Below are 15,249 nucleotides of genomic sequence, written 5' to 3'. Positions count from 1 at the left end.
CGGGTCAAGCCAAGTGATCCCTGGAAGCAGCTAGTTTCATAAACTCTGACAGACCCACTGGGACTGATTATCGTCCAAGTATTTTAATCAAAACTTGAACTGAGGGGGGATGGCAATGGGAAAGCAATTTCCCTTGTTAAAATAAACTAATTAGACAGGACAGATGGAAAAGAGAGTTCCTCTTGTTAAAGGGTTACTATTCAAGCTCAGGTCTTGGTGGCCCTGAAAGTAGAGCAGAGGCCTCAGGACATGTATACTTTGAAGTCTGGCAGGTAACCAGGTGGTTATAAGCCTTCTGCATATTTATAATTAAACACATCTCAACAGAGTGCAGAGAAACATGCTGTTCTCCATTTGCATTCTGTGGCTATTTTAAGTCATATTTTAAAATATCTTGGCTATTTAAACTTCAAGAACAAATTAAATACAGATTTATTCAAAACCCTGTATAAGGAGAACCAAAGCAAGCACCTTGATCTTGATATAGCATATTATGAAAACAGAACTATGCCTTGATATTCAGACAGGCAAGTTTATTTTGGCATCAAAAGTCTCCACAGCACAATAAAGGTACAAGATCAAGGAAATGAGGAATGTATATTTAAAACAGCTAACAAAGCGGAAGAGATTCTGCACCATGAATGCAGCCGTATCACCCATCCGAAGTAAAAAGCGTTGTATCTAATATTTGTTATAATGTCAGAAGTTAATAAAGCTTTTTACAAAGAATTTTATTATTCCTTTTTTATAGCTGGGGAAATTCAGGTAGCAAGGAGGGACGTGACTTGTTCAAGGTCACCAATAAGCCAATTTTATAGCAAAGAACTGAACACAAAGCACCTAAATTCCTTCCCAGAGCTTCATTATCCCAGAAATACACGAACTACTAGTATATAGTATTATATATATTCAGTTTAGAGCTTTGATAGGATTGTTTAGAAACTACTTGAATTTTAGAAGAGGCAGATCAAACTCATATTCATACTCCATAACGCACATACAATAAGAGGGTGGCATTCAGATATTGTTTTTCCCATTGTATACACTGCTTGTAAGCATGAATCATACTATCTGATGATCAGGATAAATGATTTAAACTGTTAAGACTGCCTACGTTTTGATCCCTTATTAACAGGTCTCTGAATTATTAGGCAGAATTGCTACATTCTTGCAAGTTTGCTTCTTTTAAATCAGCACTATCAAGGACGACATTCACAGCACTTGCTCTTTGCTGTTCATTTTTCTTCAGGTCTACACCCATGCAGAATTTTGTAAATGGCAACCTGTGGGAAAGTTGTTATTTTCTCTCCTCCAGTCCCAGATATGCTAGGAAATTATTAAGTTTGATCATTTCCTTATTCATTAACTTAGCATTATATTTACTGAAAGGCAAATCCTTTGGATGCAGTTAAAAAAAAAAAAAAAGCCTATGAACTCACCCATTAAATTCCTCTTCCTCCCCACAACAGATGTTATTTTCCTTCTCACATTTCCTGACACCCGTACACTTCTTGCGGCACACCTACCTGCTCTGTTACTCTGAGCCATCAATGTGCACTGCGAGCGCAGCGCTGAGCACAGCAATCACACCGCACCCCACTAGCAGCAGCCCCTTTTAAGTGGATTGCCTTCCCACATGGCTGTTTCACAGCAGGAGCAGCTGGGGGGAGATGGGAGGGTGGGCATGCCGAAAGCCAGAAGGGGTTGGTATGGCGGGGAGTGGGCAAAGTGAAAGACCATCCAGGGAAAGGAGGGAGACTGGCGAGCCCTGGGAGTGGTTCATGGTAGCTAAGCCTCGGGCACTGCAGGGCTTCCCCTGCTTGCTGCTGTTGCTGCTTCGGCCTCCTCTGCCCTGAATCACACGCTTTTTTGTGTAAATGTGAATGGGGAGATCACGTCTTTGTTATGTTGCCACCTGAAGCACTGGAAACGAACTGAACATTTTTACATTAACTTACCCCAACTTTAAGTAAACCTCATAGCAGAGCCCAAGGAATTGCATGCCTGTGACAGGGAATTGGGCACTGAGGACTTCTCCTGATCCTTAAATTTTGAATTCCCCTGATATAGAGGTGTAACTTCTGTATTTTTCTCAGTTTTGGTTCAATTTGGTCTTTGACCTCCAAACATCCAAAAGCGTCTTCTAAACCCCCAATTCTGTGTGAGTACAGAAACTGGGAAGTCAGAAAAAACAATTCCCGCTACGGTATGAAACACAAGGCTGTATACGCAATACCAAACACATGAGCACCACCTCAATTTAGTGGGCTGCTTGGGCACATGCTCCACTTTAAGCATGTGGGTAGACTGTGTAAAGTTAGGCATGAATTTCTGACCCCCTGAACCTGCTAACAGAAACCAGCACGCATGAAAAGTTACTGAGACACAATGGAAACCACTGCTGCCACCAAGCCAAAGGAGCAATGTAGTGGTTTACCTTTGAGTGTGACCCAGTACTGCTTCCACTTTCGCCGTGTGACCAGCTCCAGCTTCTTCTCCTTCTGCAAGGTCACCAAGGGTTTGAAGAACAGCCACCCTGCCTTGCGCACCACTCCTTGCTCTTTCTCATACAACAAATCCAGCTGCTCCAAGGAGCTGAGGGACTCGCCGCTGGAGTCCTCCGTTTCCGACGAGGTCTCGGTGTTCTCCAGGTTTGTCCTGCTCATCTCCAGCTCCCGCATGAAGTTTTCATAAATGTTCTGCCTCAGGACATCGCTGCCGACAGCGTTGGTGGACTCGCTTCTCTGGGACAGGACGTGGCCGGAGCCAGGTGACCAGAGCAAAGCAGAGAGCTGTGACGGTGCCAGCGTGTCCATGGTGAAGTTATCCATTCTGCTGTCAAAGTATTCGCTCCCATCTTTACACTTTGGCTCCTGTGCAAAAAAGGAAATTACCAGCGATCAGTTGCCAGAGCGATGATGAAAAGAAACACCTCATTTGGCATTTAAATTTGTTTCATGTTTAGCCACGGCCAGTTCCTTCATCAAGGGCCACCTCTTTTCACCATTACATCACAAGCTTTGCCCCAGCAGCCACTGATACTGTCAGTGCCACCACTCACGGTTTTCTTAGCAGAACCCCATTAAACCCTAACCACTAAGTCTGCGAACTTTGGTAACTCAGAAATCTGCGAGTAATCTCCAAATTCACTAGTAATTACTGGGGCTTCTACTGGCTGAAACTTGATGGACTCCAGGAGACAACCACATCCTCCAGCTGAAACCCAGGCACCACCGCTTACACACCTGTTTGAGTAGAAGTGGGAACAGTGTCACAGCAAGTTTCTTTATTATTACAGGGTTTTCAATACTTTGGTGACACTCCATTTGTGTGAGACAGCTACATTTAGTGTCAGCACAGCTAGGCTGATTTTACCTCCACTTTCTATTATTTGTCATATAAACTGTGCTTAACCAACACAAAAAAGGTCAAAAGTTGAGAATATTTTAAGCTTGTTAGTATTGACCAATTGACAAAAATCTAATCTAGCAGAAGATGTGATTTAAAAAAAGAAAGACATGCTTGCTGACTGACACGAATCCAGTCTCCAGACTGCAGAGGTGTGTATTTTCCGACCTGGTGGAAACCCCCTGGGAGCTTGACTATCTCATCAAGCACCGACGGGCCTTTCTCCTAATTGCATTGTGCACCGTCATCCCTTGTATAGAGAGGGCTGGCCAGTTTTATTGTAAATACTCAGGCCTGATGGTATGACTTCAACTTTGCCTTGTGATATGGATGCTAACATAGGCCCATTTCTTGCCACTGCTTGTCGACATGGGACCTCGTTGGCCGATTGGGCCTTTTCTTTCTTAAGCTTTTCCCAGTAATGTGCTGACTGCTCCCAACTCTCGCAGGCTCCAGTGATGGACAGGGATTTTCATACTACCCAAGACAGAGCTCTTTGGACTAACTTCACTGTCGAGAACCACACCATCCATTGTAAGAAGCCATTTATTGTCTTCCCAACTCAAGCATTGTTGATGCGCAACCAAGATTTAAGAACACAAGACACAAAAAACCTGCTGCCTTTTGCAGTAAAAGTGTGAGAGAAGAGAAAAGAAGAGATGGCTATAAACAATTCAAGAAGTGAAGCTATTACCCTCAGTAATAATAAAGCTATTATACTTTCAAGTGTAGACTGCCTCTCTAAAAGCATTTATTTGCTCACAGACTTCTGTACATGAATAAAGTAAATAAACCTTGGTCTCCTGTGAGCTGCTCTCACCAGCAGCTTTGAAAGCAACTACTTTTTTGTTCCTTTGCTTCCTACTTGATGCTCTTCAAAACTGCAGCGGAAAAGCTGTGCCATGTTTTGATAGCATCAGGACCTCCAGCTTGCAGCCAAGAGCAACAGTGGGATCGCACGCTCTCCCAAGCATCACCAGACAAGCCACTTCTCAAGCAGCAGGACACTACCGGTCGTGGCCTCGCAAAAGCCAGCTTGAACTGAAACCCTTGTTCTCTTGTGGTACGTTGAAGTTTGAGTCTGGCGACAAGGATCCAATTCTCCTGCTAATGGAGCACCTTCCTCAAATCTTATTGCAGAGTGTTAATCAGCGTTCTCTGAGAGTAACTCCCTAAACTTTAACAGTTTTGCTTTTTATACAGTAAAGGGAGAGAAACCGGGGGGGCGGGAGGGGGAACGGGGAAATAATCACGCGTGTAATGTGTTTATGCCCACAAAGCAACCGTACAACATGGATTGTACAACTGCGCCGGCCATCTGCAGTTCGGTGGGGAACTGGAAGCTTTCTCCACCCTCTTTTTAATTACTGTCACTGTACGTGTGTGCCAAAATCCTGTATTTTAATTGTTTGACTATTCTCCAGGAACTGCCAGTGTCCTCTAGAAAACAGTAACATACAGTTTATTAAGATTATGTATTTCTTTCAGTCCCAAAGCACTAGTAAGAAAAACAACACGAGACACATACATAAGAAGGTGTCTGCTGTGAAGGGCCATTACTGGAACAACAAGCATTAATAAAAAGGGTGGGATACAACCTGTCCATGAACAGCCACTAACCACATCCTATGTTTCCTCCACGCACACAGAAAGGGTAGAAATGAGGAAGTACCAGAGTAGAGTAAATGCACACAGAATCCAAAATGAATATATACACTTCACCATGACAACATCACTTGTATTTTATTTTTTTAAAAGAACAGAATTGGCAGAGTCACTTAGTCTCTGCTGGTCCTCAGGGAGGCTGTCACTGTAGCAATATCTGGTCACCGCTGAAAAGGTCTGACCCAAATTGCTGCTGGTGGTGGTTTCCCAGTCAGGCGGCTTTCTGCTCGTTTTCTCTCTACTGTATCTAGCGATGATAGAAAACTACCACTGTTTCTGCTCAGCTGCATTCAAGCAGGTCTCTCAATGTCTGAGATATACCCTGGAATAGTTACAGATAATGCAAAAGATGAAGTGGCTAACTAAGATACCAATTAGACAAAGTGACGCATGTAATAATTAGCTGTAAAGAACAGTGCAGGAAACAATGCAGCCTACTAAATTCACTAGGACTCAAGCCGAAAGTAGAATCTAATACCAGTTTTCAGCCAAATAAAGAGATTGTCTCAATGTACTTTTCTTTTAAATTCTCTTTATACCACACTTCAGGGCTCTGGCTTATAAAGTCAGGAAATTTCAGAAATTATTCCCTTGAAGAGGCTATTTACTTCATTGAAGAATCTATCTGCAGCAGATGTTTCTGGTGGCTGGATTTTCATATTACACAGCGTTTGCTCATTTTCTTCATGTTATACAGTTGCACACTGAGTTTACACCACCATCTTTGGCAGTGGCTGACTGTGCAACAAGTCTGCCTAAATTCCGTCCACAGGTCTCACATGCATCACGTATACCTTGCTGCTCACACATAGTGTATTGTGATACAGCACCTCCCCAATGCCATTTCAGCAAGGATTAAACGAAATGAGGACATGCCATGCAGTAGAGTACCAGTGATGCAACGAGGGAACGCATTAGGACACCCTCATGCAACGAAAGCTGGGTCATGGCACAGAATGACTGCAAGTCTTGACGTGAGACCATTATTAGAAAGGCAAACTCAATTCCAGGATATATCAGACCAAGTATCAGACCAAGTCAGACATAAGGAAATATCCAAGTCACTGGACAGGGCACAGCCGAGGGCTCCTCTGGAATATCCTATATCCAAATCTGTTTATGGATGATTTAAAACAGGTGCAGAGGAAGGCTGCCAGAATGAAAAGGAAACAGACTTCCTACCTTAAGACAGGAGACCAAAGAGAGTCTGCATAGCCCCACAAATGTGAGCAGAGAAAGGACACCATTTCTCCCTTTAAATTAATTAAATAATAGGGATAGGGGATTAAATAATAGGGAAGGATAAATAATGTAGCAGACAATACTGGCATCAGAACAAACTGGCTGGGACTACATTTCGTCTGCAAATTAGCAAGCATCAGAGTAAGAGGGTTTGGAAACAGCCTTCAAGCTGGGGAAAAGCCCACCTGATTTTAAGCTACAATTTGTTCACAAAGGGGATTAAACTCCACTGCTTTTCTAGTGGCAAGGGACTGGCCTCAATATCCCAAGACTGTGCCTCCTGGTCCTGCACCCCCCGTGAAGCAGGAGGTTTGGCTGACTTGTTTCCACTGGGGCAGCTGGAGGGACCTATCCACCCAGCCAGCACCGGCGCTTAGGCGTACTTATAGGGAAATATTCCAGCTTTCACCTACGTTCAGCCCAAGTGACTCACAATCAGTTATTAGTAATGTACTGAGGAAGGGACACGTTGTTCAGAGCAAAGCACGGAGGCTACAATCACCGTGATGAACAGCCCTACAAACAGGGACTAACCATCTGGCAGATCGTAACTGGTAATTCTGCATTTTTAAGCCAAAGGACCCGGTGAGAGTATAATCGTTACCAAACTACAACACGGCAACCCCCAAAAGAGACAGCAGGTTACTCAAAGCATGCAAGGCGGAAAGGAGCTGACCAAGCCTCACGAGGAAGGCAAAATCATAAAGCATTCGCTAGCTCTCTTATCCTTCCTGCCGCTGGATACTTGTCTGCTAAAAATCAGTAACTAACAATTTCCTGTGCCTTTTTCTAAGAAATCACCATTTTTGGAGCTAGGGCCTATTTCCTTCTACCAGAATCAGATTCAAGCTTGATGCAATCTTGCCAGCCAAATTTCCTTGCTGTGTCTGAAGTCAGTTCACTGCACAGTGAATTCAAAACAGCTATGAATCGTGTACCACAAATACCATTCTGAAAATGTCATAACTAAGTAATACATGGCAAAGGTCTGGGATGCAGAGATCGCATGTAAAGCCTGGCTGTAAAATCCAGAACAGCTACAGATGTTGAAACCGGTGAAGAATCCTGGCACAAGGCGCTGAGGCTCTTCACTGATTCCGTTTTTTCTGCCTTCTCTTTCACAGCTGAGTAAGAAGGTGAAAAGATAGCATCCGATAAAATACATGAGCACCAACTCACAAAAGAAGTGATCCAAATAAATGGCTTTCATTTTCATTTTCCCAGTTCTGTAGCCCTTACCGGGGATTTATGCTGGCAAACCTTACGCTGACCTCATTTCTGAGCCTAAGGATCCATCAGAGTTTTACACTGCAATGAGAGATGCCTGTTAATCACGATACCTGTCTGAATTTCCAACACGGGAGACAGCATTTGCTCTACATGCCACAGAAAGCGTGTGTTATGGGGTTCCCTTCACTCTCCGCTCACTTCTGAAGTGGCCAGCACCCCAATGTTGCTGAAAGAGCAGTTTTGCTGAAAGAGTTCATTTAGAGAAGCACAGTGACTGTTCCTGTATGAGAAACACTAGGGAAGATTAAAAAAAAAAAATATCCAAACCAAACCCAAAAACAGTCTCTGCCCTCCATCTCAGCTTGCGAACTCAGGTGCAGAAGTCCAGGCAGTCTGGCATTTAAAGAGCCAATTCTGGGGCCTACAACTAGAGACGAGAATTTCATTCCTGACCACAGGCATTCTAAATTCCTACTAATGGGATTAGCCTTAAATTCTTCCAAAGAAACATCCTTTCCCTCCCTCCTGCCCTCCTCCCATCTCCTTCTTCACACCACCATCTCGCGGCAAGCCAGACGGCAACTCAAGCTTTTCCATCTGGTGAACTAAGCTGACACGCAGGAAGGAGGAGGGCGCTCCATGTAATGCCTTCATAGCAGGTGGAGGCAGAACCAGCAGCTCTGGTCGATACTCTACAGTTCCTCACCTTGCTAGAGATGGACCGACAGTGAAACCAAAGTGAGTGATGAAGCCAATAATACGAATAGGGAATACCTGCAAAGATATTTATAACATCCTTCTACTGCTCCTTCCACACTCTTTAGATAATGTATGCTGATTCACAGCATATCTATGATATCTAGGTTATATTTTCATAGTTGAAATAAAGAGAAGGCTTAAAAACCCCAAGTCACTTTGTAAGTAATGCAGTTATTTCAAAAGCTAATTCACTGAGAGATTAGGCTGCAGAGATCGGAGTTAGCTAAGAAGGTGACAAAATAGCAAGGGAAAATTTGCACACACAAACATATATCTTTTTTTGCTGTTGACATTTCGCACAGCTCCAGGGACGCAATACTTCTCAGAATTCCACAAATTACCAAATGAGATTAGCAAGTAATTATCCTGCGAGAAAGATAAACATGATGCAATCACTACATTTATAAGAGGACTCTACAAACCAACTTTCAGGCACTTAGGCTGGGGTTTGTACATACCTGCAGCTTCCTTTTCTTCCTCGAGAGACTTCCCGTCCAGTCACTGATGCGTCGCATTCGGTTTTTTAATGTATCTTTCTTAGATGCATCCTCACTGAGGGGCTTGGACTTTCTGCATGGGAGTGTGTAGGAGGAGTAATGTGCAGGACTTCCCTGTTCTACCCTGGAGGGAACATCAATGTCTGAGGCAAATGAGACACGGTTGCTTAGGCTACCATGAGTGTCAATATACTCATCAGACAGCCTGATCCTAGGTGGAGGGGTGCTTTCCAAATTTGTATCCTTATAGAGATCTCGGAGTGAGGAAAGAGATGAACTTTGGTTGAAGGCCTTCTTGTTGTCACTTGCTGGGAAACTGGCATGAATGCTTGTATCTGGAGTGCTCCTGGTCAAATACGGACCATCCAACTCATTGATATCCCCAGCATTTCCCCAGAGAGAGTCATACCATGAAGACTCAGAGCTGAGGGAGCTTCCTTTACTAGATCGAAGTCTTGAATCAGTAGGTGACAGACGATTGCTTGAAGAACAGTCTGCGCTGGAGTTCCTCCTGACATCGAGTAGGTTATTCGGCTTAGATTCCAAGGCAGGCGAATACCTCAGCAACTGGACTGGTCCACTGGACTCCTCGGTCGGTACCTTGGTGTTGCTGCTGTTGTGGAACTCGACCCTCAAGCAACCGTCCAGCTTCCCCAGTGTTTTAATGAGAACTTTTGGACTCCTCCTGTCCTCTGACGGGGAGGTTGATGCAAGACTCTCATTCTTTCCATAGCAATTTAAAATGTGTCCATTGCATTCTCGAGAGGCAGCATGATTACTTCCACCTTGAAGGCCAATATAGTGGAAACCGTTCTCAGGCAGAAACACTGCATTATTTCCTTGGCAGTAGTCCCCTGAGGCATTTGTCCTGTGTTTGGCAGGGGCATTGCTTTTAGAGACCTTCACCATAGTGTCACTGAGTCTAGATGAGTAAGGCTGACTACTCTTGAAGTGCGAAAGGCAGCTTCTGGCGAGGGACCTCGATTTGTAGTTTGAGCCGCTACTGGTATGTCCCCATCCATGCACAGAGCAAGACTTTTCATCTTTAGCATGAATGCTGCGAATTTTCAGAGAGCAAGGCTTCTGCTTGGCACCAGCTGTAGCAGCAGCATGATTTTTTGATCCCTGAAGGCTGTATTGGCTTTCGGAATTCCCCATTTTCCACTAAATTAAGAAGAGTTTCATTAGAAACAATGGCTAGAAGACAGAGCGAAAAGTAACAGACCATTTTTACCCTCTACACAGGAAAGTGCCTTTTTAAAAAATGGTATGAAACAATTGTTTCAAAAAAAGCCATTAAATAGCCATTTACAACATTAAATTCATAACTGAACTTATTTTAGGGGAAGGCTAGAAAAGCCTATTCTCTGTATGGTTCATCACCCCTCTGTTATAAAGCTGGAATCTAGCTCCATTGAAATCATGTCAACACCTTTCTCCACCCACACCCTTGGCAACATCCCTTTCTTATAACTTACAAAATCTCTGGCTCCCAAGAACAATGGCATAATGAAAGGGAGACAGTAAGATAATCATAAGTTAGATGTAAAGTGAACCGTACTTTCAGAGAAATCCCTTCTGCCAGGAGACAAGCCCACTGCAGTTTCAGCTTGACTGGTTTCTTTGCAACCAAGTGTTGCCTCAGTAAACTGTTGAGCAAACCCCAACTTTGTGTTTAAATGGAGTCAATCCAGGAGAAAGAAAAAAAAAAACACAAAACCCCACACCAAAAAACAAACGAAAAATAACTTGGTTAGCGAATAGCCTCATCTTCCGCTACAGCACAAAACTGCATTATGTTCATTCAGCGTGGCGCAGCTCGATAGTTCGCTTAGTAAAATGCTCTTCAGCTTTCTACTGAATTCACAGGGAATAGCACACACTGGAGCAGTCAAATTGCCCCAGTGAGATGACTGAAGATTTTGGACCTACATGAAGTGTACCCCGAAGTAAAAAAGATCGACCTGTTCTTTTTGTTACTTGGAGTGAATCTCCACTGTTTGTAATTCACAGAAACAACATCAAAGCGCTTCTTCTATCGGCACCGTGCTGCTCTGCGTGTCGGATCTCAGACTATCACTCTTAAGAGAATACACTGCAGCCTCATTAAAATTTTGTCAAAATAAGCCATTGTGAAAACGGAACCTTATCTTCTAGAGTTTGTATATATTTTAACATCTCTACTTCTAGCCCTTAGCACTTTTAGATGAAAAGCATAGTATAAAACGAAGAGCATACCTGTAGGATCACTCTTAAACACAGGCACGGTTAGCAGTTAGCATGCTCTGCATTGTCTTCGTGGCCAGCTGCTACACTTGCCAAAAACAGGATGGAGTTGCATACAGCCTTCCTAGAAAACACCAAAAAGACAAAAAAGGGCTCCCAGTCAAATAGAACTTACACTTTACTCCAGCTGTAAGCAAAATTAATACCAAAAAAAAATCAGACAGAAGTTACAAATGGAGAAGAGAGGTCTGGTTAAGGGGATTCCTGGACTTTTAGACATACGTTTTTATAAACATACTTTAACAACTGACATGAATTAATACTGTCACTGTTGGGGTAAGTGGTTTATTTTCTAATTCTGTCCTTCTCCCCTCTCATTGACAAGTTAGGGCAAACTTTGAGCCCCCTCCAGTTTGCTTTTTGGAAGACCAATTACAGATGGCAGGACTGTGCAGTGATCCATTACAATTTGGACCAAACCGATCAGAGCAATGGCCTGCAGCATCTGTTTATCCTGCCCCATGCCTGGATTCCAACTATGACCCTTGCAGTGAAAGGCCACCGTGCAATTCACTCTACCAACCACCCAGCAACCTCCCTCTTTAGGTTTGTTCTGCTTTTAAGTTAATCTGCCAGTAAAACAAGAAAAAGGCAGCACCAAGCACTGCACACACCCAAAGGTAACAAGACCCAAGTTCTTCCTGACCATCTGAACATATTGGCTCTTCACTTGGCACACACAGGCTGCAACTCCAAATGAAAGGACAGAAGCTGAATCTCACAAAATACACCAGCAGTTTAAGGATTGAAACACTCAGCAGAAGAAGCTGTACAAGATCTTAGGCTCAGCTTTAGAACAAACTTTTTAACTAGAAACCATTCTGAATACACTACCCCCAAAAAATACCCTTTTCTGCATAAATTCAGTGGCTACTGTTCATAATTTTCAATTGAATAACTACCTGATTTGAACACGCAGCATTCTGCTCTTTTTTTTACTCATTTTACTGTATAAGTACCTTGAAGATATTTAAAGGACTTCACTGGTAACCTAGGTATTTTGCTAGCCTTACCAAAAACAAAGGTAAAGGTTGCAAACTAGAACTAAAAACGGTCCCAACAGCAAGCTTAGAAAAAGGTTAGCAAATAAATGACTTAAAAGAGATATATGCTTTTGGATCACGCTAGACATGCTACAGACCTATAAACACAAATTCGTGGCTGTTATCACAAAGATATTTGATAAAACAAACAAGCAGCAGAAATTTCATCTTACCCTCCAAAAATTAAAAAAAAAAAAAAAATTTGTTTAACTTGCTTATTCTCTCTAACACTTCGGAAGGTTGCTATTTAGGAGACCCTTGCCTTGCAGGTTTGATTTGCCTGTGCTGCTAAGTGCACCCATTTGTGTAAACAATTTTAAAAACGTCATATGCAACATGGATTGAACAAAAGACTTTGAATTCAAGGTAAACAGAAGACAACACACAAACTTCCTAAACTCCAAGCTGCTGAACAAATTGCGCACCCCCCAGCAAAACTGCCTTCCTCGATCCAGGAGGCGCAGACCACAAACAAGCAATGAGTTTACATTCAGAATTCTTCATCTGGGAGCAGAAACTACATTCAACAATGGGCTTTGAAGGGCTTATATCTATTCATAAGGGAACACTGAACCCAATTTGTCTAAAGAAACAGGCAAAAAGACCATCTGGTCTCCATAGTGATTGTGCAATGGTTAGGTAATCTTTTTAACAGAGTGGGTAGCGAGAAAGCTGCTGTCGTGAACCTCAGAAGATAGACATTCAATTCGTCAAGGCTCGAGCTGCTGCTACCAGGGTCCATTGTACGTGTCTGATCCAATACACAGGTCACATAATGGGAGAACGAATAAATTTATCTCGGGGTACAATGTCTACAAAACAGTGTCTCAGTCTGTGCAGGAATCAGTCAGCAGTACAACAGAACAGTCAATAAATCCCATAGAAATAGCCCAGAGGGATTTTTCTCAGCATCTCGGCCATCCAGAAGGCTATGGTAGGCTAAACATTCGCACACGCTGCGATAACCAACCGGGGCATCTGCGAGGCTACACAAAGATCATCACCCTGAAAATAGCTGTGATGCCTTTCTCTTGCCTCACACTCGTGTGGAGCAATTTTCTTTCTGCTAATTACAATGAGGGGGAGGGGGAGCGGAGTGAGTCAGCTTGTGCCCAAAGGCAGCGTGACACCGGGACAGGGGGGAGGTCATGGACAAGCTCTGGCCGCGCTTGTTCCAAACACTCACACATTTTACACTATTCGAACTACGGAAGCACTGGAAATTACAGTGCAGGGGACAGACTTCAGCTTCCCCTATATTTCTCACAGCAACCTACCACTGCAGAAGACAACGTGCTTTTCTCTCTTCCTATGCAGAGGGATGAATACTTCTTGTGAGCAAAACCAGTTTCTATGAATATTTTCTGCAATTATAATCAGTATATTTAGAAAGCAGCTCACTGTGCCTGAAGATGACTATTAAGAGTTTATTTGCTTTCAATTATACCCACATTCCCTAAAAAAGAAGTTTTTAATCTTCACCCCGGTTCCCCTTGACACATTAAAAAAACACAGCTATGCAAACATACTAATCTGGGAACCCCACCATCCCCACCACACCCAATAATTAACGCAAATCATAACCCCAGAGCTAAAAACGTATTTCCCCACCTTGGGGCTTCTCCACATGAAGTTCCCCTAGACTTTTTTGGCTCCGTAAAACTAACACATGAGCTCAGGAGCTGTTCCGGAGAAGCGCCTGCCACCTATATTCCCTCATTACCACCACCACAGCTAGACTGCTTTATAAATGCTAGAGAGGAAAATGCCTTTCTTAAGATTAAGGTGAACGCACATACAAGTAGTGCTCTGCAATTGTACGGGTGCTTTCCTCCCCAGCCTTAATCTCTCAAAGTAATGCTCTACAAAGCTTGACTCGCTAACCATATTGCAAGCAAAACTGAACCGTAACAATAATATCCCAGTACTAGGTTTGCTTATGAGATACAACAAGGAATTACTATATTATGAATTAGTGGGAGATCTGAGTCAAGGGAGACAGGCTCCTGCACTGGTCTGATCTGCTACAGCAGGAACACACACCAAACATGACTTTGCTACTGCCAGCCATCTGCTTCCAGTACAGTCACACTAACCAGGCTGAGACTCTCTAAAACTACAGGTCAGAAAATGGCAAGCTCCAGACTGACGGGAGGCAAGCACAGAGCCGTAAGTAGACTGAATGCTCCACAACCACAGTCAGCATCGGACAGTGGCCACATATACCACTTACAAAAAGGCAAGACATTGTAGTAGCATCTTCCTGGGGAGGTTCAGCAGATTTCCTTGACTGGGACTGACAATCTTGCCACCCAGGATGTTGTAAGAGCTCAACTAATGTCAGCCCTAGCAATGTTAAGCTTTAGCCTGGATCAAGAAGTTACCCTCATGAGACATGAACACATGCACCAAAGCTATCTCTCTGATATATTTTGATGCCTTTATTCCTCTGGATGGCTGGTGACAACAAACCTTCACTGGTAGATGTGTAATAAGTGATCTACAAACCATTTAATCCCTGCTGAAGCTTCCCCAAATATCTACTGATGAGATGCAGGGAAGCCGATTCTCACTTCACTAAGCATGGCATCAACGCAAAAAAGGCAAAAACAATGAAAAAAAAAATAACGGTATGGATTGGTCCAGATGAAGATAACATCATCCCATCAAATTAGCACCAAGTGAGGACTCATTAAGAAATGTAGGAACTCATGAGAGTCTTCAGGTTACCATGAACAATAACTCTTTATGAACAGCAGAACAGCTTAAATTTAAAACCTCCTGTCTTTAACAAGAAAAAGGCTTTTAAAAGAAGAGCTAGAAAATAGAATCATAGAATAGTTTGGGTTGGAAGGGACCTCTAAAGGTCATCTAGTCCAACCACCCTGCCGTGGGCAGGGATATCTTCAACTAGATCAGGTTGCTCAGAGCCCCGGCCAACCTGACCTTGAAGGTTTCCAGGGATGGGGCATCCACCACCTCTCTGGGCAACCTGGGCCAGTGTTTCACCACCCTCAGCGTAAAAAATTTCTTCCTTCTATCTAGTCTAAATCTAACCCCCTTTAGTTTAAAGCCATTCCCCCTTGTCCTGTTGCAACAGGCCCTGCTAAAAAGTTTGC

The 15,249-nt window shown here is 43.3% G+C and overlaps 1 protein-coding gene across 1 annotated transcript in view; it reads right to left on the bottom strand.

Moving 5' to 3' along the window:
- Positions 1–11,083, bottom strand: part of TIAM2 (T-cell lymphoma invasion and metastasis 2) — a 96,456-nt gene extending 85,373 nt beyond the window's left edge. Inside the window, exons 1-3 of the mRNA XM_019472645.1 lie at positions 11,040–11,083; positions 8,763–9,965; positions 2,438–2,873 (exon numbers count right to left, since the gene is read on the bottom strand). Of these exons, the coding sequence (XP_019328190.1) occupies positions 2,438–2,873; positions 8,763–9,959 (1,633 nt within the window). The 5' untranslated portion in view covers positions 9,960–9,965; positions 11,040–11,083. The remainder of the gene's footprint in view (positions 1–2,437; positions 2,874–8,762; positions 9,966–11,039) is intronic.
- Positions 11,084–15,249: the final 4,166 nt, after the last annotated feature.

This window comes from Aptenodytes forsteri, unplaced genomic scaffold (genome assembly GCF_000699145.1).
Source record: "Aptenodytes forsteri isolate BGI_AS27 unplaced genomic scaffold, ASM69914v1 Scaffold82, whole genome shotgun sequence".
Taxonomy (NCBI): Eukaryota; Metazoa; Chordata; class Aves; order Sphenisciformes; family Spheniscidae; genus Aptenodytes; species Aptenodytes forsteri.
Note: the sequence above shows the minus strand (reverse complement) of the source record. Positions and strands in the feature narration are given on the sequence as shown.